We start from the raw sequence: 27,796 nt of genomic DNA, 5'->3' as shown, positions 1-27,796 counted from the left end.
CCCACCCAGCCTAGTACTTCCGGCCTATCCACCGGAAATTTTGGAGCGCTACAGCCAGGGGAGGTTACGGTTCGCTCTGTAGAGCTTCCGAAAATTGAAATTGCAAGAAAATTCACCCATTCCCGTTTCTTTCAGCGTCCTTCAACTGTGAAGGAGATGAAGGATCAGAACTTGGAACCCAGAGCTTTGGGAGTATTAAAAGACCGAGCCCTTTTCTCTGTGCATCATAACAGTCTTGGGCTGTAGCTGTATACTACCCTCATTTTACAGAAGGAGAAATTTGAGGCTCAGTGACTTGCTGGACATCACATAGCGGAGGAATGGCAGAAACTTGAATTAGAGCCCAAGGCTTCTAACTCGCAACTCGGATTTGCCTCTCATCCTGGGGGTGACTGAGTGGGTCACTATTCCAAAGGCTGTATCACTGTCCATCAAGGAATGCGACATCTCTGGCAGGCGCTCCTAGAGCCTCCTCCCAACAACCGAGCCGAAGGGGACCGTGTACAGCAGGAGGAAGCCTCACCGCGCGCAGGGCGTGGAACCTGGGTCTAAGCCCATCCCCTTTGTGGATGGTTCAGGCACGCGCTCAGGGAACTGCTTTGTGATTGGCCGCCGCTCCAGCGAGCGTCGTGATTGGCCCCCTTGCAGCCGTTGGTATTTGAACTCGATCTTAGCGGCTTTGCCCGCGCGGCGCGGGGCTCAAAGGCGGGTCTTTGTCTCAGCCTGCTGTGGATTGGTCGGGTTCTCCGCCAGCTTGAAAACTGACTTTCTGATTGGTGCGTTTTCTGTACTCGTGTTTTCTTCCTGCCATTTCAACTCAACTACCCGAATCCGAGGAGTCGCGTGTAAGGTTCACAGGTGAGATGTGGAATTATGTGGGGTTGAGAAAATCAGCTACAGGGCGCGGTATAACGCAGTCTTTAACAATATGCAATAGGCAGGGAGGTATAGTAGACATATCCTTGGGGTGCGATGTGGTAGAAACTGTGACAGATCCAGTCTGTGTGTAGTTTGTGCAAATCGCATAACCTTAATTTCCCAATCTGTACAGTAAATTGTATTATCATGCCCTCTGTGGGATTGCCATTAGGAGAGTAAAATCGTGTATGATTTATTCGGATAGTCTAACAAAATCTGATATAAATAAAAATGTTACTGCAGATTCTCACATTCTGAAGCCTCTAACCCATGGTCGGCCACTGTTCTGGTCTCTGATGGACATTGTCTTATACTTAAGGAACTTTGCGCATCAAAATGGAAGTATAATGCTCACTTTATGCATTAGTATGCCACTTTGCAATTCCTTAAACACTTCTATAGCCTTTGGTTTATTTCCTCCTCAGAGCAACTTTGAGATGTAATCAGAAATTAGTAACCTCCGGTTTACAGATGAGACAGACGGGATTAAGTGAGGTGACCAAGTGTTAGAGTCATGATAAGAATTAGATTCTAGTTCAGGGTTGATCTTACATCCTAATGTTATAAGCTGGTTGTAAAACTAAAGAATATTTTATGTTGGAGATGGGGAAATAATTGAAACAAATGAAAAGACAGGTCTTAGCCCCTGATATTTTTGCTGTTTGGTTTCTAGCCTTGTTAGCCAGTGGAAGAATATGTCTCCCCAACTGTATGAGTTCCATCTGCCTTTATCTCCTGAAGAGTTGTTGAAAAGTGGAGGTGTGAATCACTATGTTGTGCAAGAGGTACTCTCCATCAGAAATTTGCCATCCCAGCTTAGAGGTAAGACTTGACAGCTGTCATTGTACCCAGCACTTCATAACAATCATTCCATGCCTGCTTAGGCAGCACATATACTAAAATTGGAACGATGCAAAGAAGACTAGCTGGCCCTTGCATAAGGATGACATGCAAATTTGTGAAGCATTCCATATTTCAAAACAAAAACTATTTCATGAGTAATTACACTGTACTGAGCTCTATCCCCAGCCCTTTTTATTTTTTATTTGGATCTAGGGTCTCACTCACTTGCTTAGAGCCTACTAAGTTGCTGAGGCTGGCTTCAAACTTGGAATCCTCCTGCCTCAGCCTCCCAAGTCACTGAGATTACAGGAGTGTGACATAGTGCCCAGCTACAGTAAACTACTTTTTTCATATAAGTAGGAATACACTCTAAAATAACAAAAGTACAGTACAGTAAACACATATGCCATCGTGCCCAGCTACAGTAAACTATTTTTTTAATATAAGTAGGATACATTCTAAAATAACAAAAGTATAGTAAACACATAAACCAGTAGCATAGTCATTTGTTATCAAGTATTATATATAATTGTATTTGATGTATTTTACATGTACTGTACATGTGCAGTACAATAAGCTTGTTCACACCAACATAACCACAAACATTTGAATAATGCCTTGGGTAACAATATTACAGTGACTACAGCACCACTAGGGGACTTATAGGACCACCATGATGTATATATGTTGTCTGTCATTGACTGAAATGTTGTATGCTGATTGTATGTATGGTGTAGTTGCCTACAGAAACCTATAAATGACCAAAAATAACTTGTGTTTTGCCAAGAAGACCCCATAACGTCACCGTACGTCTTGAAATTGCTTTATGTCAGGTTGCTTTGGAGAGGTACATTGAATAAAGACTTTGGAGCCAGACTGCCCAGATTTGAAGCTGACCTTGGGCAAGTTACTTAATTTTCTCTATGCCTCTGCTTCCTCATCTATAAAGATAGGGATAATAATCTGCTTCCTTTATTGTCTGCTAAACAGAAAGGATAGGTTAATGCAGCAGCTTGATTATATGACAACCATGATTCAAATGCCAAGCGGAGATAGGCTAGAATCATTCTGAATTACCTGAAGATCTTGAAACACATATTTTCAGATTGAATAGCTCTCAATAGGCCTTTTTATCCTGCATTTCTAGAAAGCTCCCAGATCATGATGCTAATGCTGCTGAATTAAAGACCACATTTAAAAAAAATATTTTTATTAATAGATGATGAAATTTTTTATTTTATTTATTTATTTGTATGTGGTACTGAGAATCGAACCCAGTGCCTCACATATGTTAGGCAAGCGCTCTACCACTGAGCCACAATCCCAGCCCAACACCACATTTTGAGGAGCAAGACCCTAGCATAACCTATACCATTTCTCATCTGACCTTTTTTTCCAGCTCATTCCATTCCACCTATATTGGCATTTTCCAATTTCTGGGCTTTCGAATTAGTTTTTCTCTGCTTGGAATGCCCTTCCTAAGGGTCTGCATAAATCATCTCTTTATTTCCTCTGCTCAAATATCCTTTATCAGCCGGGCATAGTGGTGCACACCTATAATCCCAGCGGCTCTGGAGGCTGAGGCAAGAGGGTCATAAGTTCAAAGCCAGCAACTCAGTGAGACCCTGTCTCTAAATAAAATACAAAATAGAGCTGGAAATGTGGCTCAGTGGTTGAGTGCCCCTGAGTTCAATCCCCAGTACCAAAAAAAAAAAAAAGTCATCTATCACCTAGCCTTCTGTAATCATTTAATATAAATTATCTGCCTGTACTCTGGCATACCCTATCTCATTATTTTATGTTTTCTCCTTGGTCCTTATAACTGTTTGACATATTCCAAATTTTCTTATTTATTACTTATTGAGATTCCTTGAGAGAAAGAACTCTTGTTATTTTGTCTAGTTGTTTATTGTTATAACCCTAAGTGCTTAACAATGCCGACAAATAACATATCAGTTAATACTTGCTCAATTAATTAAATGATTTGATCTTTGGTGTTTATAATAGAAGTCATGTTTAGATTCTAAACACCAAAAATCATAATAGCCATACAATTTTTCTAAAATGGACTCCCAGCTGGGTGTGGTGGTACATACCTATAGTACCAGGTACCTGGGAGATTGAGGTGGGAGGAATACCCATATGTTTCATGGTTTGAGACCAGCTTAGGAAACATAATGATACCTCTTCTTAAAAAGGGGGAGGGGGGCACTGAGGATATAGCTCAGTTTGTAGAGTGCTTGCCTTGTATGCATAAAGCCCTAGGTTCAATCCCCAGCAACACGTTAAAAAAAGAAAAGAAATTCTTAGCTGGTGATAGAGTACTTGTGTAGTATATGTAAGGCCCTGGGTTCAATTGTGAGCCCTACAAAAATCATGCTAAAATAACCCTTAAAAAGAATGACCATTCATTTAAAAATATATACATATACATGCACTATAATAACTCAAGAATAATTTGCTATAGTGTACAGCTGTATATACCCACACAATATAGATAGAATGGTCTATCTATGGACACTGTTGATGTTAACTACCCATCAGTCATTCTCCACACTCCGCTTTGTTCCTTGTTGGTTAAATGATGATTTTCCAGATTTAGAGAGGCTCCTAGATAGTAATCTTGATCGGTTTTACCAATCTTGAGTAATTCTGTTTCCATCACTAGTAATTAGAAAAACAAGCACATGATACAATTTTGACTAAGTCTGTTGGGAAGCTTCTGATAACGTTTTTAAAAGAATAAAAAGTATAAGACAGAAAAAAATTTTATTCTACTTCTGGACATCAGATCAAGGGAGAGATGCTAATAAAGATATAGATTTGGGCTGGGGATGTGGCTCAAGTGGTAGCGCGCTCGCCTGGCATGCGTGCGGCCCGGGTTCGATCCTCACCACCAATACAAACAAAGATGTTCTGTCTACCGATAACTAAAAATAAATTTTAAAATTCTCTCTCTCTCTCTCTCTCTCTCTCTCTCTTAAAAAATAAAAAAGATATAGATTTGGGGTTGGGGTTGTGGCTCAGTGGTAGAGTGCTCGCCTAGCATGTATGAGGCCCTGGGTTCTATCCTCAGCACCACATAAAAATAAATAAAATAAAGATTATTGTGTCCAAATACGACTAAAAATAAATATTTAAATATATATGTATATGTATATAGAGTAAGATTGTATATATACATATATAGATATATATATAGAGAGATTTGTATGTACAGGCCAGGCATAGTGGTGCATTCCTGTAATCCCACTGGCTCAGGAAGCTGAAGCAGGAGGATTGTGAGTTCAAAGCCAGGCTCAGCAGAAGCAAGGCGCTAAGCAATTCAGTGAGACCCTGTCTCTAAATAAAATATAAAATAGGGCTAGGGACCTGGCTCAGTGTTTGAGTGCCCCCGAGTTCAATCCCTGGTACCCCAGCAAAAAAAATAAATTTATGTACATATACAATCACATTGCATTCAATCATGAGATTGGGGTGAGTGTAGATGGTGAAGAGAAGCAATTTTGTCATTGAACATCATTGAATATACTTACACATACAAAGATAGCTGCTATATCACTAGGTGATATAATCTTATGGGACCACTGTCATATATGCAGTCCATGGTTGACTGAAACATCATTATTTGGTACATGTCAAATACTTATTAAATTGTAAAGGGGAATATAACTTTACAGGGAAGAAATGTGGCAAATGATACCAAGTGATCAAAATATCACCAGTAATAAGACATTGCCATCATGTTCCTTTTCTTTTTTGTGGTGCTTGGGGATTGACCTCAGGGGCTTATGCATTGTAGAGAAGCACTTGACCACTAAGCCTTTTCCCTAGTCTGCCATCAGGTATCTTTTGATAAAACAGACGAGAAGGACCCAGACCTTCCTTTTGTGGTTGACTTGCCAAAAATGTATAACTTCAGTATAATCATGAGGAAACATCAAGCAAAATAACTGGGCAACACTTTTTTTAAAAAAGTCAAGATCATGAAAGAGGAAAATTGGGAAAGACTAAGGAGACATGTCAACTAAAGGCATTGTGGATAGAATTTACCAAAGAGGCCTCTCCCCTCCACATTGATCAATTTCTTTCATCTTTATAGTATTTCAGTCTGCTTTTCGAGCTCAAGGGCCCCTTGCTATGCTGGAGCACTTCGATACTATCTACAGCATTTTACAGTAAGTAAAATTCTCTGGCAGTACTTTAAAAAGAACTGGTAGCTATTTGCCCTAATTTTGCATATTCATTCTGAAATTCCAAATTGTAGGTTCACTGATAAATGGTTCTGGATGCTGATATCTCTACTAATAAGCATCTCTGCCCAGCTCACCATCATATTTATTATAGTTGAGCAATTTCATGATTTTTTTCAAGCATTAGATTCCTTAGGTTAGATCTGATCTGTTAGAATGGCTCTGCAGGTTCTCACCTCCACACTTTCTTTCCCTCATAGTCACTTTCGAAGTATAGATCCTGGCCTCAAAGAAGATACTCTGGAATTCCTGATAAAAGGTGTTTATGGGTCAGGGGGTAGGGGATGGAAGGTTTGTTGTTATTTGTTTGTGTGTTTATTGTTTCCTATATTTTATCAGCCACATGATGATATCAAGGCTGTTGTGATTCAGTTGGTTTGGCTAAGCCCGGGAACCTTTGACCTATTATGGTCTGTAATCTTGGTGGGTGATACAGAGTTATGTGCATTCACTGTAAGGGCAGACCAACAAGAACTTTCTCCTACTTTTGAACCACCTCTTTTTAATAGGGGTGATTCTTCCAGTTGTCAGAGAGAAATTGTGGTAACTGGAGTGAGGGTAGAAACAGGGCATGTTTGAGATATCAGGGTCAGGGGTTTCAAAGGACTTAGCTATGTTTTGACCACTGAGAGATGAAACACAGATCTTTGGTAATCTGATGGCTGCAGTGATGGGTATTTTGAAGTTGGGATAGATGAAGAAAGTGAATGAAACCAACTCCCATATTCTGCCTCTCACAGTAGTAAACCACCACTCCCAGGAGCTTCCAGCCATCCTGGATGATGCAACTTTGACTGTATCAGATAGAAGCGCCCATTTAAATGTGCTCAAAATGAACTGCTATGCTTTGATACGCCTTTTGGAATCCTTTGAGACCATGGCCAGCCAGACAAGTCTTATGGATCTGGATCAATGTGGGAAGGTAATTTGGAGTCTCTGTCTTACTTAAAATGGGAGATGGGGAACTTGATGGGAAAGAAGGGAATCCTATGATTCTGCAAATGCCTTCTGTCCTTCTGTATGTTTAAGAAGAAGTACTCAGAAGTGCCATAATGTCTTTCCTGATAAGTAATTCTTCTACACTTTGCTTCTATATTACCTTCTACCTTGTCTTTATACTGGATGGTTTAGGTACACAAACTGGCAGATCTTGACCATATTTGTTTCTTTTAGGGTAAGAAAGCCCGAACCAAAGCAGCTCATGGCTTTGACTGGGAAGAAGAAAGACAACCAATTCTTCAGCTTTTAACACAGCTACTCCAATTGGACATTCGTCACCTATGGAACCACTCAATAATTGAAGAGGAATTTGTCAGGTGGGTAGTTTTTGGCTATCAATAATACCAAGCTGTGAGGAATAGGATTCTACTGCTAGATGTTCCTTTGAAATACTTCATTTCATACTTCCATTCTATCTGTAATACATAAAAATATAATCATAATATGGAGTTGTTAAGAAGGAGATAATAGGGCTGGGGATATAGCTCAGTTTGTAGAGTGCTTGACTGGCATGCACAAGGCCATGGGTTCAATCCCCAGCACCACACACACACAAAAAAAAGAATAATGAGAAGAAGGAGATAATAAATTTTAGAAGTGATGTGAATTTCTCTAATGCCCATTGCCAGCATTATTATAATAGACACTGGAAACAAAGTTTTTGCCCTTTTGGAATTTATATTATAGACTAGAAGACAATTAACACATATAGTATTTCTATGGTTTATTATTATGGAGCAAAATAGAGGTAGGGGATAGGAAGTTGACAGAAAGGAGTTGTGATTTTTAAATCAGCTGTTCAAACAAGACCTTTTTGCTGGGCACAGTAGTGCATGCCTATAATCCCAGTAGCTCAGGAGGCTAAGGCAGGAGGAACATGAGTTCAAAGCCAGCCTCAGCAACTTAGCAAAGCCCTAAGCAACTTATCAAGACCCTGTCTCAAAAATAAATAAATAAATAAATAAATAAATAAATAAATAAATAAATAAATAAAACAAGGGCTGGGGATGTGACTTAGTGGTTAAGAGCTCCTGGGTTCACTCTCTGGGTTAAAAAAAAAAAATGGCTCTTTGAGGTAATAATATTTGAGTAAAGAGCCAGAAGACATGAATGAGAGCTATGAGAATATCTGGAGGAATAGCAAGGGCAAGAAAAAGGAACAGTAAGTACTGAGACCCTGAGGAGGGAATGCATCCAGCATGTGTGAGTAATAGCAAGAAGGCCTGAAAGACAGCAGCTGAGAGAAGGTGGAAGGGGTAGGCTGTGACACAGTGAAAAGCCAAACTACAGATTCTTATAGGCTATCATGATGACTTCTCAGAGTGAGATGCTACCAGTCTCAAGTAGGGCAGTGAGGTGATCTGACTCACATTTTTTCACAGTCATCCTGGTTGTTGGATTGAAACAGACCATAGAAGAAAAGGGGGGAAGTAAGAAATCATTTATGAGGTTATTCGAGTCACTCAAGCAGGATCATGGAGTTTCATTGGAGATGAAAAGAACTGGTTGAATTCTGTACTTTTTTCTTAAGGTAGAGCTTATAGGATTTACTTACAGATTGGGCATAAGGTATAAGGGAAGGGTACAGCCAAAGATAACTCTCCCAGAGTCTTTGCCTGAGCATATGGAAGAATAGGGTTGCTGGTTAACTGGTTTAAAAAAGGATTGTTTTGGAGAGGAAATCAGAAGTTCTGTTTGTAATATATAAAGTTTGAGGTGCTTATTAGACATGTTAGTAAAGTTGTCATATTCAGCTATTATACAAATCTGGAGTTCAATACAGAGGTCTGAGCTAAAGGTACACATTTGGGAAAATAGTGGTATTTAAATCCTTGAAACTAAGTGAGGTCACTAAATCAATAAGTGTAACAAAAAAGAGCAGAAATCCAAGGACTCCTTGGGGCGCTTCCAATGCTTAAGGACATAATTCAGTTATGCTTACCATTAAGAGGGCGAAATGAAGAGAAACCAAAGAAATAGAGAAAGGAAACTGTCCCAGAAGCCAAATGAAATATATGTTCCATGGAAAAAGTAAGTGATCATTGTATCAAGTGTAAGGTAAAGGAAGGTTTGTTTTGATAAGGATTGAATTGGCCATTATATTTGACAATGAGAAGTCATCGGTGACTTTGTCCTGTCTCTTATGTGTATATCTTTTTTCCATGGTAACTGGTTGAAAGTCACTAATCTTGGAAGAAAGAATACCTATTTGGAGTTAAAAGAGCAAATCAAATTGGTATGGAAGGTGACAGAAAGAAAGAAAAAAAAAAAAACCAACCCTAGAAGTCCTTAACTTTGGGGGCAATAGGGATAAAATGAATGAGGCAGGGCCCTCAATATGTTTGACTCCAGAAGCTGATCTCATCATTTCCATCTCTTCCTTTCTTAGTTTGGTTACTGGCTGTTGCTACCGCCTTTTAGAGAATCCCACCATTAGTCATCAAAAGAACCGTCCCACCCGGGAAGCCATAACACAACTGCTTGGAGTAGCGTTGACACGTTATAACCATATGCTCAGTAAGTTCTCCTCCATTTTGCCCTAACTTTGTCATTTTGCCCATAATTTTTCATGATTGGTACTTCCACAGGTGCCACTGTGAAGATTATACAGATGCTGCAGCATTTTGAACACCTGGCACCTGTACTGGTAGCAGCTGTGAGTCTGTGGGCAACTGATTATGGAATGAAGAGCATAGTGGGAGAGATTGTAAGGTGATTCTTTCTTCTCAAAAGTTTCTAATTCTTTTTTTCTTTTGGGAGGGGATAAAGAAAGGGGAAATATATTCTCTGGGCAACAAAAGATTCTTTCAGATATTAGATACTAGTCTTATCTTCCCTCACTGGGAACTGAGTAATTGAGCAATCTAGCCTTGGCTGTTTTTTCCTTGTATAGAGAGATTGGACAGAAGTGTCCCCAGGAGCTAAGTCGGGACCCTTTAGGGGCAAAGGGCTTTGCAGCCTTCCTGACAGAACTTGCAGAACGGGTCCCAGCTATTCTGATGTCCAGCATGTGCATTTTGCTAGACCATCTGGATGGAGAGGTATGTGGTCCACTGGAGATCTCTGAGATTTTTTCTAGGGGTTTTAAGTCTATTGTTAAAAGGTAGTTCTCTTCCCCCCTCCCCTTCTTCTTTTTCTTTTATTTAAACGTGGTTCTGAGGGTTTAAACCCAAGGCTTTTCACATGCTAAGCATATACTCTGTGACTGAGCTACACCCCCAGCCCAAAATATTGTTTCTTGACTGGTATGGTCCACAGCTTAAGTCTAGTGAGAATGACTCAGATTTAATTCTGAGACCCATCCATTCCTCAGGATGAAGGCACTTCTTACCTTTTGGCTTGATTTGCTTTCTTTAAAAAAATGAGCTTTTTCAAATAAACCCATATTTCTTACATCTCTCTCTCATCCTTGGATGCTAATCTGGCTGCTTCCCAAACTGATGTTGGGCATGACTAGGTGAATGTCGAGGACAAATATAATCCAGTTATCATCAAATTTACTTTAATTTCTTGTAAAAGATTCTATCTTGGCCATGTGTGGTGATGTACACTTGTAATTGTAATCCTAGCTACTTGGGAGGATGATGCAGCAGGATTACAAATTTGAGGCCAACCTGGGCAATTTAGCAAGACCTTGTCTCAAAATAAAAAAGGGCTAGAGATGTAATTCAGTGATAGAGTACCCCTGAGTTTAATCCCCAGAACTGGGTGTAAGAGAGGAAAGGGATCTATTCTGTTGTTCATGGCCTGGCAAAATTCCCAAACCCTATTTTTACCAGATTCTATAATAGACTTGCTTGACACCAGAGCTTATTTCTGCTTTCCTGGGTCTTTCTGTCAATAAAATGTGAGATGGAGGGAAGAGGGTGATTATTTGTTAAGAATCAAAGGCTTTGAGACCTCAGATGAAAGACAGTAACAAATGCTTTTCAAATGTGTGTAGGTGAGTGGATACGATTTCACATTTAACTAGGTTAAATGCTCAACTAGGTTGAGCATCCCTAATCCAAAATCTGAATTACTCTAAAATTTGAAACTTTTTGAGCACCAACATGATACAACAAGTGGGAAATTCCACTTATTTTCATGTACACATTTGAAATATTGTATAAGATTACCTTCAGTGTGTGTGTGTATGTATATCTGAAACACAGATGAATTTCATGTTTAGACTTGGGTTCCATCCCAAGTTACCTCATTATGAATATCAGATAGTTAAAGAAAAAAAAATCTGAAACACTTCTGCCCAACCATTTCAGATAAGAGATATTTAAGCTTATATCACCATGCTTCCCTGGGTGAGACTTATGGGACAAAATTGGTTGTCTCTTGTTTATTGTATTTCTACATTCTCCTCTGAGCAAACAAGTCCCCTTTGGGATTTAGCTTTTCCCCATAACTTTAGGAGTGAACACCTAGGCAGTTGACCAGAAAAATCACAGCTCAGCACAAATAATCTTAACTTTGACTAAAATCCTTGCTTCCCCTTTGTGCCTGGATGGGCCTACAAGGTTAGAGAGGGTGGAATTACTATGGAAATACAGAGGGCCATACCAACTTTATTTCTCCCTCCTAGAATTACATGATGCGCAATGCTGTGCTAGCAGCCATGGCAGAGATGATACTGCAAGTTCTGAATGGTGATCAACTGGAAAAAGCAGGCCGAGAAACCAGAGATCAGTTTTTGGATACCTTGCAAGCCCATGGCCATGATGTCAACTCTTTTGTCCGGAGCCGTGTTTTACAGCTCTTCACTCGAATTGTTCAGCAGAAAGTAAGCAATCTTCTATGTGATAAATACATATGGTATTCCTCTATAGATAGGCCAAAGTAAAGAGGAATATCTGCCTCAAAGAAGAGTCTAGAATTTGGAATTTTATTACCAGTAATAAAGTTCTTTCTCTACTAAGGACAAGGATGTCTGACTCTAGTTAAGACCGTAATGTGTCTTACTCACCACAGAGAAGACTGCTTACATATTTTATATCCCATGAGAAGTTTTCTTGAGAATTAGTGGATAGCTTAGGTTAGAGTATACTTTAAGATCATCTTGTCCGGGCACAGTGGTGCACACCTGTAATCCCAACAGCTTGGGAGGCTAAGGCAGGAGGATTGCAAGTTCAAAGCCAGCCTCAGCAACGGTGAGGCACTTAAGGAACTCAGTGAGACCCTGTCTCTAAATAAAATACAAAATAGGGCTGGGGATGTGGCTCAGTGGTTGAGTGCCCCTGAGTTCAATCCCCAGTACCCCAAAAAAGATCAGAATTGATGATGTGGGATGTGAGCTGATCCTTCTCTTCTCACCCACCTAGGCCCTTCCTCTGACACGTTTCCAGGCAGTGGTGGTCTTAGCAGTGGGACGTCTGGCAGACAAGTCAGTGCTAGTATGTAAAAGTGCCATCCAGCTGCTGGCCAGCTTTTTAGCCAATAATCCTTTTTCCTGCAAGGTAAGTAGACTTGGTCCATTCAAAAGAGAAGGAATGAAATGGAAACAGGGACAAAATTATGTCACTTAGTGACTTGATACTCCCTTTACCTTGATAGCTTAGTGATACTGACCTTGCTGGACCACTACAGAAGGAGATGCAGAAATTACAAGAGATGAGAGCCCAGAGGCAAACTGCCACTGCTTGTGAGTAATTACTGTGTGAAGAAGAGTAATCACCCCATACAGCCTTCTTCTGTGGTCAGAAACTCCCTTGAAAGAGACTAAGTGAAATTCTCATTCAGCTGCAGCAGTAGACCCAGAGGAGGAGTGGGAAGCCATGCTGCCAGAATTGAAGTCTACCCTTCAGCAGTTTCTAAAGCTTCCCCAGGAAAAGGAAGAGATTCCTAAGCAAATTGCTCATACAGAGACCACAGAAGGGGTGAAAGGACGCATCTATCAACTACTTGCCAAAGCTAGTTACAAGTATGTTAAAGAATGAGATTTCCAATGATCTGTTTGGGTTTAAAGTTAATCTCTGAAAAAATTAAACAAATCCTCATCAATTTGAAGAATGTCTATAAGTACAATTTTAATTGTATAATCTTATATAAATTGCTTAACTTGGTTTTATTATCTCTAAAATAAGAAATTGAGTAGATCATATGATCTCTAATGACTTTCTTTTTTAATTAATATCGTTGTATTTTTAAAGTATTTTTTTAGTTGTAGATGAACACAATACCTTTATTTTATTTTTTATGTGGTGCTGAGGATCGAACCCAGTGCCTCATGTGTGCTAGGCAAGCACTCGACTGCTGAGCTACACCTCAGCCCTCTAATGACTTTCTAATTCTAAATATCAAATTTGCTTAAAATTATTTTCGTAATCAACCTAGTCTGAATCTCTTAGAGAAAAGATTTCTCCCAGTGTTTTGGTGATTCTAGAACTTCAGAGCAGCTCAGATATATAAAAGCCCTTATAACTGCCAATATGTATTCTTAAATTTCCACTGCACATTGATAATTTAATTTCTTTCTTAATTAATGTTCCAAAAAAAGAGGGTGACTAGTTTGCCCTCTAACATCTCTATCTCTATTTTACAGAAGCATAAGTAAAAGTTGTAGTTTTATAACTGCTTCTGTCATCCTCTAAGCACTCTAGTATTTTCTCCTATCAATCAGAAGGTTTCTTCTCATGTTGCTAATGTCACCCCCCACACCCTTCACAAATTCTTAGCAGGAGATGCTGGGTCAAATTCCTAATTGACATTTTAGCCTAACAACCAGCAATTTTTCCTCTCTGCTTTTTATATAGTCTGCTTTAAATTTTTTTTAAATATATTTTTTAGTTGTAGATAGACAACAATACCTTTATTTTATTTATTTTTATGTGGTACTGAGGATTGAACCCAGTGCCTCACTCAAGTGCTGTACCAGCTACAACCCCAGCCCTGTCTTTTTTTTAAGGTTCCAGGGTTTGAACTCAGGGGCTCTCAACCACTGAGCCACATCCCCAGCCCTATTTTTTGTATTTTATTTACAGACAGGATCTCACTGAATTGCTTAGTGCCTCGCTTTTGCTGAGGCTGGCTTTGAACTCGTGATCCTCCTGCCTCAGCCACTCAAACCACTGGAATTATAGGCATGCTCCACCAAGCCTGGCTTGCCCATGATATTTTAAGTAGCTGATATCGTCAGATTATCTACCCATATTACAAATATAGAAATAGAGCTGGGGTTGTAGCTCAGTAGAGTGCTTGCCTAGCACGTGCAAGGCTCAGGGTTTGATCCTCAGCACCACATATAAAAATAATTAAATAAAGATAATGTGTCAAACTACAACTAAATAATAAATATTAAAAAAAATACAGAAATAGAGGTCGGTTAGGTGACTTTTGATCATCACACACAGCTAGTAAATAGCAAAGTGAGTCTAACTCTTCAGAGTACGAATCCAGAGTTGTTTTTCTTCCAGTTACAAATTTAAACATATATTAGAACAAAACTTTTTTTTTTTTTCCTGGTGGATTGAACTCAAGGGTGATTAACCACTGAGCCACATCCCTAGCAATTTTAATTTTTTATTTATTTATCTTTTTTGAGACAGGGTATCTAGGTTCTTACAGCCTTGCTAAGTTGCTGAGGCTGGCTTTGAACCTGTGATCCTTCTGCCTCAGCTTCCTGAGCAGCTGGGATTACAGGTGTTGGTCACCACTGCTACTTAGAATAAAAATTTTTTTTTTTTTTTTTTTTTTTTTTCTAGCAGAAATCTAATTTTTTAAAAATTAGGCAAGGGCTAATAATGTTGTTCAATGGTGGAACATGTGCTTAATCTGAGGTGTATTCCTTTTCTTTGGGGTACTAGGCCCGGGGGCTTGATGGAAACATGAGGTAGGCTTCCTTACAAAAGACCATAGCAACACTCTTTTGGGTGATGAACTGGTAACGGGTTTGTGTTCTTTCAGGCAGGCCATCATTCTTGCTCAGGAAGCCACAGGCCACTTCCAGGAGTCTGAACTCTTCAGTTATGCAGACCCAGAGGAGTCAGAGGAGACCAGGTTTCTAAATCTCTTAGGAGTTATCTTCAAAGGTTATCCTTTTTCTTCTTCATTCAACAAACAAACAATCCAACTAGTATGTATTGAGCATTTACTTTATGACAGATACTGTCCTGGCTAACAGAATCTGGTGCCTAAAAGAGGCCAGAGGGGAGTTGGCAAGGCTTCTGCTCTGGAATGGGAATAGCCTTGTTGCAGGGTGACTATCCAGGAATCTTTTTTTGAGAAATGAACCACCAAAATATCTTAGGTTTTATTTATTTTAAATAGTTGAGACAAGTTATTTATTTTATTCTTTTTTGGGGGGGGGGGTATACCAGGGTTTGAACTCAGGGGCACTCAGCTACTGAGCCATATCCCCAGTCCTATTAGAGAGAGGGTCTCACTGAGTTGCTTAGCGCCTCACCATTGCTGAGGCTGGCTTTGAACTCATAATCCTTCTGTCTCAGCCTCCCAAACCACTGGGATTACAGGCATATACCACTGCGCCCAGCTTAGAATAGGTTTTAATTTCATACCTTCACATTGTGGGGAAAAAAATCCAGGGATGGTGATAGCTGTTGGATTCCCCATATTCCCTTAAAAACTGTCCTGTACTTCTCTAACTCTAGGCCCAGTAGCTTCCACAAAGAACAATTCCCAGGAGTCTGATAAGAATGTGGTTCTAGGACAGACTAACTGTAAAGACACTCCCAGTGTATCAGAACCTATGAGATCTGAGCAGAATGATGAGTTGGTGAAGCAGGAGATGCTGGTGCAATATCTGCAGGATGCTTACAGCTTTTCCAGGAAGATTACAGAGGCCATTGGCATCATCAGCAAGATGATGTATGAAAACACAACTACAGGTAGGCCAGGGTCTCATACAGAAAGGACTGCCTCTTCAAATTGGAAACTTGTCCCATCTATATTTTATTGAATTCTCCCTGCTCCTTTAAATGACAACTGTTATTTCCTTCCATTTGCTTTGTACAGCTTATATATCTTAATATATATAGAATTTTGTGATAAAGCATTATAAGAGAAGTTGACATTCTCCAGGAAAATGAGGAAGATCTCCACTTGGATGTTACTATATTAAGAAGAGTTTTTTCTGTATATTGGAGGAGTTTTGTCAAGTAGATGGGTGACATTTGTATCTGTCCTTTCAGTGGTACAGGAGATAATAGAATTCTTTGTGATGGTATTCCAATTTGGGGTACCCCAGGCCCTGTTTGGGGTACGCCGCATGCTGCCACTCATCTGGTCTAAGGAGCCTGGTGTCCGGGAAGCTGTACTTAATGCCTACCGCCAAATCTACCTCAAACCCAAAGGGGATTCTACCAGGTACATGGACTTCTTTTGTCTTTCTGAGGTTACCTTCTCACAGGATTTTTCTAGTCTGATAAAGTTAGAGGGCCATCCTTCCCCCACAGGAGTTTCAAATCCATACGCAGATTTTTTTTTTTTTTTTTTGCATGTTTAGTAGATTTATAATAGAGTTCATTTCCAGTGAAGCCTATCCTAAACAATTATTTGACAATATGATGGGAAAATCCTAATAACCTATCTGCCAAGTTCAACTCACCAGTCTTTCAATGACACCAATCTCTACTGTTCCCACAGAGCCAAGGCCCAGGCTTTGATTCAGAATCTCTCTTTGTTGCTAGTGGATGCCTCCGTTGGGACCATTCAGTGTCTTGAGGAAATTGTAAGTCATCTCACTTTCTCTCTTTTTATTCATTCAACAAATATTAGCAAATATGTGTTCAGCAGTTTACTCGGCCCATAAAGAAGTGTAAGATTATTAACTTTGACATTTTCAACTGTAAAAGAAACAATAATCTAGTTGATAGTCAAAAACACAAAACATTTTTAGAATAATGCAGCAAGTTGATAATTGTTATGATAAGTGGCAATGATTAAAATAGCAGGTAATGATTAAAATAGCAATAATAATAAAATAACAACACTTAAATGATATTTCATGTTCCACAACTCTGTAAGGAAGTTTTCTTTGTTTTTTTAAATGAGAAATCTGTGAGTCTTAGTAGGAGGTTAAGGAACTTGGCTAGTTACAGCTAGTTAGTGACAGGCTATGAGAACTCCAGAAAACATACTTAACTTCTGTGCTGTTCATGGATCCACATGGAACTTGGAAAAAATCAGTGGTGATGTATCACTTTAACAAGTGTAGTTTTGAAGGCATGAGGAATATGGAGTGGGAATGAGAGCTGTTTGTGGTAGAATGGTCAAGGGAAGCTGTGAAAAGGTAATAGGACTTAAGTTAGGTCTTGAAGGAGAAGTAGAATATAAAGAGTTAGAGACTAGAGGGAAAGCATGTCAGATAGAAACCCAAGGAGACAAGCTGTGTTGTAGAATAAGGAATATTGTATTCTGGCTCAAAATTATCTAGAACAGAAGGTAAAATTGGGAATGTAGTTTGAAACTAAATTGTGAAGGTCCTGAATACCTTTCAAAGTCTAGGATTTCATGTTAGGCAAGGACCCCAGCATTTTAATGAGGCAAACCTCCTATGAAATATTTGCATTGTGGAAACAAACAGTGAAGGTAGTACTGACCTCTAGCTTCCACTGGGAGCAGCACTGCTGCCTGTTATATTTTTCTCTTCCCTGGGAGCTACCCTGGTGGTGGCAAGTGGCCTGAGATCTCCCAGGCTGGTAAGTAGTCAGGAGACTGTGTGGTAGGCAGAGTGCTGATTCAAAGTAATAAATAATAGAACTGTGACAGGAGGAGACAGATGTTTGGTGAGACTGACCCAGCAACCACATACAAGGTGGTTGGAGAGGGGTTAGGTACAGTACAGGAAGGTTACTGGAGGCTACTATAGGTGTACAAGGGGTAAGACTCTGACCTGGAGGAATAGCTACAGAATTGGACATACCGGAAGACAAATATTAAAGGAAAGATAGGTAGGACTAATTCATAAAATTCGGTGACTGAAATTTTAAGTATGTGTAATTAAGAGAGAATTGGTACTATTGGCAAAATGAAGAGGCAGGAAAGAATGATAGCTTACATTTTATACAGGCTGAGTTTGTGGCAATAGCAAGAAAACCTAGAAATCTCTAGAATGTAGTCAGAACTATGGATCCACATGGAACTTGGAAAAAATCAGTGCTGATATATCACTTTAACAAGTGTAGTTTTGAAGGCATGAGTATAGAAAATTGATACAAAAGCACCTATTTTACATATTGAGTATCCTTCTTCCTTTTCCATTCCAAAATATTGGTTTTACCCACTTAAGGTTCTCAGTCTTATCTTCAGAGAAGTGGGCCAAAGGGATTTGTTTTTTGGCCTTCTTTCTTCTCTCCTCAGCTCTGTGAGTTTGTGCAGAAGGATGAGTTGAAACCTGCAGTGATCCAACTGCTATGGGAGCGGGCTACTGAGAAGGTCCCCTGCTCTGCTCTGGAGCGCTGTTCCTCAGTCATGCTTCTTGGCATGATGGCACGGTGAGGCCCAGCTCTAGTAAGCAGTAGGGTGGGAGAGAAAAGAAAGGTTCTGAGAAGGTTCCTTCTCCTTTGGTAGTAGCAATCAGACGCAGCTGAGCTCTGCTGGGAGTTGGCTACCTAAATCCTTCTGTCTAGTAAAAATAGATTCACTAGAACCAGAGGGATCCAAGGGGTCAGCCCTGTGTCAGCCTCACTAGTTCCAAGGCTCTGGAAACCCCATGCTGGGCGCTGGTGCCTACCTATTGGCATTGTCCCCCAGAGTCTTGTCCAAGACTACCTTTAACTTTTATGGCTTCCTTCCCCTAGAGGAAAACCAGAAATTGTGGGAAGCAACTTAGACACGCTGGTGAGCATAGGGCTGGATGAGAAGTTCCCACAGGACTATAGGCTGGCCCAGCAGGTGTGCCTTACCATCGCGAACATTTCTGATAGGAGAAAGGTATGTGGAGTGGTTATGCCGAACTAAGGAAAGTAGAGATCCTCTTTTACATCCTCTATACACACTTGCACTCTGTTTTCCTTGTTTCCACAGCCTTCTCTGGGCAAACGTCACCCTCCCTTCCGACTGCCTCATGAACATAGGTTGTTTGAGCGACTTCAGGAGATGGTTACTAAAGGTGAGCTATCCAGAAGGGCTTTGGCAAAACTGGGAACCTTTGTCTACAGTGAACAGCTTGTCCCTTCTCTGATTTAGGCTTTGCCCACCCAGACCCACTCTGGATCCCATTCAAAGAGGTAGCAGTAACCCTCACTTACCAACTGGCAGAGGGCCCTGAGGTGATCTGTGCCCAGATGTTGCAGGGCTGTGCAAAGCAGGCCCTAGAGAAGCTGGAGGAAAAGAGCACCAGTCAGGAGGATCCCAGTAAGTGGGCAGAGATTTGCTGGGCCTTGGGGTGGGCCACCAGCTTCTGCTCTTTTCCCTACAGGGCCAAAAGCTACTGCTACCACCCCTTTCTACAACCTCTCAGTCCACAATGTCTCGTTTTTGTCCAAATTGAAGTTGAAACAATAAGTTTGATGGAATTTGACCATATCTTTTTCCCTGCCTTTTCCTCTCCCTTCCTCTAGAGGAAACTGTTCCAATGCTCCCCACTTTTCTATTGATGAACCTGCTGTCACTGGCTGGGGATGTGGCCCTGCAGCAATTGGTACATTTGGAACAGGCCGTGAGTGGAGAGCTCTGTAGGCGCCGAGTTCTTCGGGAAGAACAGGAACACAAATCCAAAGACCCCAAGGAGAAGGTAAGCAGAGCACCTAGGTGATGAGTTCCTGTCCCCAGCATTTCCTGAGTTATTTCATGACCTTGGGTCAGAACATTTCCTTCTGGGGATCTCTGCTTCTCTATTAAGTGAAGATTCTCTGCCTCTTTGTTGCTAATAACCTGGGAAAGATTAGTGTAAACAAAGGTTGAACAGTCTGTCTGTGCACACCAGGAAGGAAGAGTATTAGATAAATACAGACTACAGAGCTAGGCAACTCAGCATAAGATTTAGGCTCTACCTGAGGCAATGTTTGTTAGAACATCATGAACTCAACCCCCTGCCCATCAGCTTTCACTGCTGGCCTAGCACATAGGAGGACCTCATGTCTTTTCCACTAAAGGCAGCTTTTTTTGCGAACAAATAAGACTGCCTTAGAACAGTCTGACCTTCTCTTTGACCTTGAACCATTGTTTGGCATGATCCATTTGTTTTCCATATACAATAACTACTTCTTCTGTGAGAATTAATTAAGAAAAAGTATAGAAATCTGATTAACAGCTTAAAAACAAATTCAGAGGACCTATTTTTTTCCTTATTTAAGAATTCTTGGGGCTGGGGATTTGGCTCAAGCGGTAGCGCGCTTGCCTGGCATGCGTGCGGCCCGGGTTCGATCCTCAGCACCACATACAAACAAAGATGTTGTGTCTGACGAAAACTAAAAAAAAATAAATAAATAAATATTAAAATTCTCTCTCTCTCTCTCCCTCTCTCTAAAAAAAAAAGAATTCTTGGAGCTGGGGTTGTGGCTCAAGTGGTAGAGTGCTCGCTTAGCACCTGTGAGGCACTAGGTTCGATCCTCAGCACCACATAAAAATAAAATAAAGATATTGTATCCACCTAAAACTAAAAAATAAACAAACAAAGAAATAGAATTTTTTCTCAGCCAGGCATGGTGGCGCATGCCTGTAATCCCAGTCACTTAGGAGGCTAAGGCAGGAGGATCGTGAATTCAAAGCCAGCCTTAGCAGCTTAGGCAGTAAACAACTCAGCGAGACCCAGTCTCTAAATAAAATACAAAAAATAGGGCTGGGGATGTGGTTCAGTGGTTAAGTGTCCCTGTGTTCAATCCCCGGTACAAAAAAAGAAAAGCTTTATCTTTACACACACAAACATTTGGCAATTCTATGAATGGTTTTGTAGACATCACCTTTCCTCAGATCTGTTCATGCAAAATGAAATGTTAACTATAATATGATGTCTTTGGTCACCCATGATCAGATCACCATGATCTTTCCCTTTAGAATTCAAGCTCTGAGACCACCATGGAGGAGGAGCTGGGATTGGTGGGTGCCACCGCTGATGATACAGAGGCAGAGTTAATCCGTAGCATCTGTGAGATGGAACTGTTGGACGGTAAGAAAAATTGCTAGGTGATCTCCCCAGTTAAGATAACCCATCCCTTGCCAGGCACCATGGCACATGCCTGTAAGCCCAGCAGCTCTGGAGGCTGAGACAGGAGGATCACAAGTTGAAAGCCAGCCTCAGCAACAGCAAGGCGCTAAGCAATTCAGTGAGATCCTGTGTTTAAATAAAATACAAAATAAGGCTGGGGATGTGGCTCAATGGTTGAGTGCCCCTGAGTTCAATCCCCAGTATCAAAAAATAATAAAAAATAACCCATCCGAAACATAGAGTATTCTTCCAACAGGCAAACAGATCCTGGCTGCCTTTGTTCCACTTTTGCTTAAAGTCTGCAACAACCCTGGTCTCTATGGCAATCCAGACCTTTCTGCAGCTGCTTCACTTGCCCTTGGCAAGTTCTGCATGATCAGGTAGGCCCTGAGTTGATACTGCCTCAAAGAGGATGGAGATGAGATGGCTTCTCTGATGTTCTTCTCCTTGCCACTAGCGCTACTTTCTGTGACTCCCAGCTTCGTCTTCTGTTCACCATGCTAGAAAAGTCTTCACTCCCCATTGTCCGGTCTAACCTCATGATTGCTACTGGGGATCTGGCCATCCGCTTTCCCAACTTGGTGGATCCTTGGACACCTCATCTATATGCTCGGTAAGAAATCTCTCACCTTTGAGTAGTCCCTGCTTGTTCCTGGAGTCCGATATGCCAGTGTGAGAGTCACTAAGACTGTATTTCCCTAGTCTTTGACATTACCTTCTACTTGATACTTAACCTGTACAGGCCCCTGGCTAAGTGTGACTCTAAGGGAATTGAGGCTTCAATGCAATGCTTTGGCTACAAGTTTTGCCTTTTGCCCTAACTACAGTTTTCAATTGTAGACAGCATTCTAACTGCTTCTAGCATGGCATTCTGAGGGTAATGGATCCCTGCTGAGAAGCTTTCCTACTGATTTTAGGGTATAGCTCAGAGGTCTGGGTCCCAATGACTTGAGATTTCATTCCTAGCCTCAGGGACCCAGCTCCACACGTGCGGAAGACAGCAGGCCTGGTGATGACACACTTGATCTTAAAGGACATGGTGAAAGTAAAGGGGCAGGTGAGCGAGATGGCTGTGCTACTCATTGACCGTGAGCCTCAGATTGCTGCCTTGGCCAAGAACTTCTTCAATGAGCTTTCTCACAAGGTGAGAAGTGGAGAGGCAACTTGGGGCTGCAGAGGGAGTATGTAGGTTACCTCATCCCTTTAGCACGATTCTTTCTCCTCTATAGGGCAACGCCATCTATAATCTCCTTCCAGATATCATCAGCCGCCTGTCAGACCCTGAGGGTGGAGTGGAGGAAGAGCCTTTCCACACCATCATGAAGTACTGTTCCATGGGCCTTGGAGCACATTTTTCACTAGCACATAGGCTTAGGAATCAGACATACTTAAATTTGAATTCCATTTCAGTTTTATTCATTCATTCATTTGGCAGCACTTGAGGATGAACCCATGGTCTCACATCCCTGGCCAGCCCTCAGCTACTGAGCTACACCTCTACCCTAGACCTGCTGCTTTTTAGCTGTATGACCTTCAGCAATAATTTGACTTCTATTTTCTCCTCCAAAAATTTCTCATAGTTCTTGAGAATATTGAATAATCTACTATTCTTAATATTGTGGAAGGCACACATTAGTACTCACAAATGACAACTTTTCTTGTTCATTTCTATTCACAATAAAAATTCCTGGGGGGTGGGTTCTCTTAATGTCTGGGAGAAGACAAGAGAAGCAGTGAGGCAATTAGAGGGCCATGACCAAGAACATTCTTCTATTGAGCAAAGACAGAGAAGTCTGGTGCTAGGTGAGGGTCCAGCATAGGTCTTAGAGGATGAGGTTGGAGGTGCTCTTGGCTGATCCCACATCCTCACTTCCCCTTCTGCAGGCAGCTTCTCTCCTACATCACCAAGGACAAGCAGACCGAGAGCTTGGTAGAGAAGCTATGTCAGCGGTTCCGCACAGCTCGGTACATTGCCTTTCCTGAAAGATCTTTTGTGTTGACAACAGCCACATGGGGGAAAGAACTCCCCAGTGATATACCTGGGACCAAGGGAGACCTATGAAGGATAACCCTTTGTGAGCTATTGCTCACAAAGCCTTTCCCATCTGCAGAACTGAGCGACAGTACCGGGACCTGGCCTACTGCATGTCACAGCTTCCCATCACAGAGCGAGGCCTACGCAAGATGATGGACAATTTTGACTGCTTTGGAGATAAATTGTCAGATGAGTCCATCTTCGGAGCTCTTTTGTCCATTGTGGGCAAATTGCGACGAGGGGCCAAGCCAGAGGGCAAGGTAAGCAGCACAGTTTAATAGGGGTTGCTCTCCCTAGGCAGTGTTCTGAGGCTCTTGTGCTCACACTATTGTATGACTTATCCCCAGCTTCACTATAACTATGTTACCAAGGTGATTTGAGAATAGATTTTTTTTTAATTTTATTTTTTTGAAACTAGGGATTGAATCCAAGGGCAGTCTAGTACTGAGCTATATTCCCAATTATTTTTATTTTATTTTGACACACGGGCTTATTAATTTGCCCAGATTGGCCTCAAACTTGTGATCCTCCTGTCTCAGCCTACCAAGTCATTGGGGTTAAGGATGTATTACCATGATAGGTTAAGATCCAATCTTTCTGTCTTCAATTCTTCTTTTTCTTTCTTTTCTTCTTTTTTATAATAGACTTTCTTTTTTAGAGTAGTTTTAAATTCAAAGCAAAACTGAACAGTGAGTCAGAGTTCCCATATACCCATCTCCACACACACAACCTTTCCCCATTCTCAATTTCCTGCACCAGAGTGGTACATTTGTTACAGTCTATATTGACATAAATGAGTGTTGAATTAGTGACCACATTAACAGATCATCACCCAAAGTTCATAGTTTAGATTAGCATTACTAAATATAATGACACGTGCCCACTATTACATTAGAATAGTTTGCCCTGAACATTTCCTGTGTTCTATCTATTCCCCCTCCTCCCTCCCAATTCCTAGCAAGCACTGATCTTTTTATGTCCTCCATGGTTTTGCCTTTTCTAGAATGTCAAAAAGTTGGAGTCAAATAGCATGTAGCCTTTTCAAATTGACTTCTTTAGCTTCGCTGTAAAAATTTGCCATTTTTCCATATCTTTCATCGCTCTGTCTTTTCAATCATAGAGTAACAATGTCTCCAGACTTGCTGTTTATCTCCTTTTTTCCTTGCCAGGCTATAATAGATGAATTTGAGCAGAAGCTTCGGGCCTATCACACCAAAGGATCAGATGGAATAGAGGAGCTTGAGATTGGCCAAGGAGGTAGCCAGAGAGCCCCATCAGCCAGGAAACAATCTTCTGGTATGGGACACAGCCTCACAGTGGGAAGCCCACAAGCAGCAGTTACCTTTCTTTTAATCACATCTCCTTGTCTTTTAGTCCCTAGGAAGCAGCGCTTGGCCTCTGCCTCCTCGGACAATGACTTTGTAACACCCAAGCCTCGGCGAACTACTCGCCAACTTCCAAAAACTCAGCAGCGCACTTCGAAAAAGAAACCCAAGGTTGTCTTTTCAAGCGATGAGTCCAGTGAGGAAGGTATGATGCCCCATCTTGGATGGCTACTTTTGATGGGATCCCTGTTGTAGGGCACAACTGAGTATAGATTATCTTTGCCCCACTGCCCCATGATGTCTTCCTCTCTGCAGTTTGGATTTATCTCTACAGTGTGGTGTGGAGCTGTCATATTTGTTCTCTGAGATCTATTTTTCACCATCTTTGTGATTCAGCTCTTTTTATTCCTCCAATCCTTTGAATAGAGCTTTCAGCAGAGATGACAGAAGATGAGACACCCAAGAAAACAACCCCCCTCCGCAGAGCATCCACTCTCAGGCACAGATCCTAAGAAGTCAAATTTCCTGTTCTCATCCCTGCTGTGCAGGGTATCCTCTGGGATGATCTTGAATTCCAGTTCTCTTATCTCTGTATAGTACTGTTTGCCTGTCACCTTGTTTTTTTTAATACATAAATGATCTTTAAAATTCAAGGCATTTCTCTAAACTAGCCTGCCTGAATTGGGTTGAGCTGCTTTCACTTTGCAATAGATGTTTGCCAGTCTCCTTGTTTCCTAATGAATAAATGCTTTTACATACTTTTTAGACATTTCTGTCCTAAACTTGTCTTTGTTTTTTTTTTTAAGTTGGACACAATACTTTTATTTTATTTATTTTTATGTGGTGCCGAGGATCGATCCCAGGGCCTCACATGGGCTAGGTGAGCACTCTATACCGCTGAGCCACAACCCCAACCCTTGTCTTTGTTTCATCTTTCACATTAACCCAGATTCAGGTAATCTGGTGCTGGTCTCCAAATCTCTGATAAGCTTCATGCTCCCCTTCACCAGTTTCACCTGCACAAGTGACAAGATGGCCCCACTGTGGAGAATTATGCAGTTTCTGGGCTCTAAATCAGTGCTTCTCAGCATGGGGCGTGGGGAACAACAGAAGTTTGATAATGCCTAGAGACTCTGTCACAGCCTGAGGGGAAATGCCAGCATCCAATGAGTAGAGACCAGGGATGTTGGTAAACATCGTACAGCCCAAAAGACAGATTTATTTGACCTAAAATGTCAATAGTGCTCAGGCTGAGAAACCCTGCTCTAGACTAAAGGTTGATTTCCTCCATATTCCCTGCCCTGCCCCATTCCCTTTCCCATCCCTGAAGACTAGCTACTGGCCTGGCCTGGTTGATCATGATCCCCTCCAGCTCTATAGAGACAAGGTGTGCCTACCAGGGGTTCCTTACTATGTTACCAGGTGTGCAGTAGGTCTAGCCCTTTAGGTGGAGGCCACACTATTCATGGTGTCCTTGAAGCCTGCCCATTCTTCTCTAGCTCCCCAAGTCTTATTTCTGCTGAGTCATCTGGAACCAGAGGCAGTGAGCCTGTTGTCATGACCACATTCCTGTCTTTGCTGTCATGACAACAGCACAGTGCACCAGTAGCACTCCACGTGCACTGAGCTCTCTACCTTTTTTGGGGTGGGGTGCAGGGAACAGTAATGAGAAATGACAAACATGAGGCAAAAGGGAAGATGATACTTCACAATCACACTTTGGACAGAAGCATGGAAGGACTCTGAGGCCTTTGGAGGGGAAAGGGTTAAGGTTCCTTTGTGGGCCTCTGCTGGAAGGAAGCAGTCTCCTCAGGGGTGCTGTGGGCTGCTTCCCCCACCACTCAGGCACTGCAGCCTCCTCCCACCCCTCCTCATCCTGTGCCCACTTGGCCTGCTCTTGCTGCTCATGAAAAGCCTGGGCACTGGCCATGCAGGTGGCTGCCAGGCATGGACACAGCCTTGGCTCTGGGGCCTCAAGAAAGGAGGGCCCTCCCAGAAAGGCAAGGAGCTGGGGCTGGAGTCGGGGTGCAGCACTGCATGCTCCCTGCCTTTTAAGCAAAGGTTATCATTGGGCTAAACTTAGCCACAGGCTTTTAGCTAGAAGGGCAGGGGGCTGGTCTCAGATTTCGCTGGCCTAGCAAAGCCACCCTGGATCCCCCTGCCCTGCACCAGCTGATGAGCCGCGCCCATCCCACCCCACCCCCTTCCAGTCCTCATTCCTTCCAGCCTCACACAGTTCACAAACCTGGCCCTGTCCAGGATCTCTACCCTTCTAAGAGAAAAATGGATTCCTATCATTCCCTCCCGTTTGTGGGAAGGGGCTAGGCACCTGTCCTACCACGTGCCTGAGACCCCTTCTCCCACACACCCCTACCTCTCTGGACTCACCCTGCCCCCAACATCCGCAGGGGCAGCCAGTGGAGGGAGTTCCTGCCTCCCTGGCCGGCCAGCACGTACTAAGATAGGGGAGGGACTTCCGCCCTCACGTTCTGCTCTTCTGCCCTGGGCTGCTGTGGGTGAAAGGAGCACTGTCTCCTAGTGTGGGTGGCGCAGCCCTCAGGTTCCCAGGAGCAGCTCTGTGGGAGGTCTCTGAGTCTCCTCCAGCCCTGCCCCAGTGATACTGTCCTCCCCCTGGGGCCCCAACCCAGGCCTGGCGAGAGAAGCTGGTGCAGACAGAGACTGGTTTGTCTGCCCCAATTATCAGGTTTCCAGGCTGCCAGGGCCTCAGGACGTAGTGACCTTCTGTGCAGGAACCTCCCCCTCATCCTCCTCCCTCTCCAGGCCCCTACTGCCTTGTCCCCAGCCCAGGCCCCCAATCCAGAGAGGCCGCGAGCCAAGAGATGGGGAGGGGGAAGTGGAGCCTAGGAAGCCCCCCCCCCCACCCCACAGGAGGCGCCTGCGGCCCCTCCAGGGCCTTGTTTTCAGCTGTTCCTGTATCATTACCGAAGAGCCTAGAGAAGAAGATCCTCAACTTTCCCGCCTCACAGCCTTTGAAAGAATGAGAAAGGGACAGCCGCGAGCACTCCCGAGCTCCGGCTTTAATTCCCCTCCCTACGAGTTCCCAAAGTCCTCCCGTTTCGACTGTGCCGCAACTTTAACATCCCTGACTCCTAGATATCCTCCGCGAGCACTAGAGCCCGCGTCCTCAAGTCCACTGTCATCTACATACCCTCAGTCCCATCCTGAGAATCAATGACAGGTCACCTCCCGAACGGGTCAATCTCAGTCCCTTCCCCCTCTCTGTCCGGAGCCCATACGTTTGGTGCGTGCATGTTTCAAGAACGGGGCGGGCCGATAAAAAAAAAGGGGGGGGAAGAGGCCCGGCTAC

General features: G+C 42.3%; 1 protein-coding gene, 1 long non-coding RNA gene and 2 other non-coding genes across 4 annotated transcripts; 3 read left to right on the top strand and 1 right to left on the bottom strand.

Moving 5' to 3' along the window:
• The first annotated feature begins 6 nt into the window (after positions 1–6).
• Positions 7–25,235, top strand: Ncapd2 (non-SMC condensin I complex subunit D2). Its single transcript, XM_015500717.2, has 32 exons — positions 7–858; positions 1,592–1,740; positions 5,864–5,939; positions 6,215–6,273; positions 6,755–6,936; positions 7,188–7,330; positions 9,403–9,530; positions 9,602–9,725; positions 9,907–10,054; positions 11,590–11,787; positions 12,326–12,460; positions 12,558–12,645; positions 12,744–12,924; positions 14,907–15,031; positions 15,611–15,847; positions 16,151–16,325; positions 16,605–16,689; positions 18,321–18,454; positions 18,761–18,893; positions 18,987–19,071; positions 19,149–19,316; positions 19,523–19,695; positions 20,958–21,069; positions 21,365–21,488; positions 21,566–21,721; positions 22,075–22,252; positions 22,338–22,432; positions 22,993–23,073; positions 23,220–23,403; positions 24,313–24,439; positions 24,518–24,673; positions 24,895–25,235. The coding sequence occupies exons 2-32, from the start codon at positions 1,614–1,616 to the stop codon at positions 24,978–24,980; spliced, it is 4,203 nt and encodes a 1,400-aa protein (XP_015356203.1). The 5' UTR covers positions 7–858; positions 1,592–1,613; the 3' UTR covers positions 24,981–25,235.
• Positions 1,795–1,896, top strand: LOC125611901. Its single transcript, XR_007342147.1, has one exon. It is a non-coding gene; the product is annotated as a U6 spliceosomal RNA (small nuclear RNA).
• On the top strand, positions 6,353–6,678 carry LOC125611910. The gene has a single exon (XR_007342156.1). It is a non-coding gene; the product is annotated as a small nucleolar RNA U85 (small nucleolar RNA).
• Positions 16,700–27,796, bottom strand: LOC107154963. The gene is made up of 3 exons (XR_001505128.2): positions 27,638–27,796; positions 19,211–19,282; positions 16,700–18,467 (listed from the first exon to the last, which is right to left on the bottom strand). It is a non-coding gene; the product is annotated as an uncharacterized LOC107154963 (long non-coding RNA).

The sequence above is a fragment of the Marmota marmota genome, unplaced genomic scaffold (assembly GCF_001458135.2).
Source record: "Marmota marmota marmota unplaced genomic scaffold, marMar, whole genome shotgun sequence".
Taxonomy (NCBI): Eukaryota; Metazoa; Chordata; class Mammalia; order Rodentia; family Sciuridae; genus Marmota; species Marmota marmota.
Note: the sequence above shows the minus strand (reverse complement) of the source record. Positions and strands in the feature narration are given on the sequence as shown.

Excerpts from the sequence above, each read along its gene's own strand:
- Ncapd2 (XM_015500717.2), top strand. The coding sequence starts at position 1,614 with ATGTCTCCCCAACTGTATGAGTTCCATCTGCCTTTATCTCCTGAAGAG. Across the intron at positions 23,074-23,219 it reads CAGCGGTTCCGCACAGCTCG|AACTGAGCGACAGTACCGGG; the intron begins GTACATTGCCTT and ends TCCCATCTGCAG. Across the intron at positions 24,440-24,517 it reads AGCCAGGAAACAATCTTCTG|TCCCTAGGAAGCAGCGCTTG; the intron begins GTATGGGACACA and ends CTTGTCTTTTAG.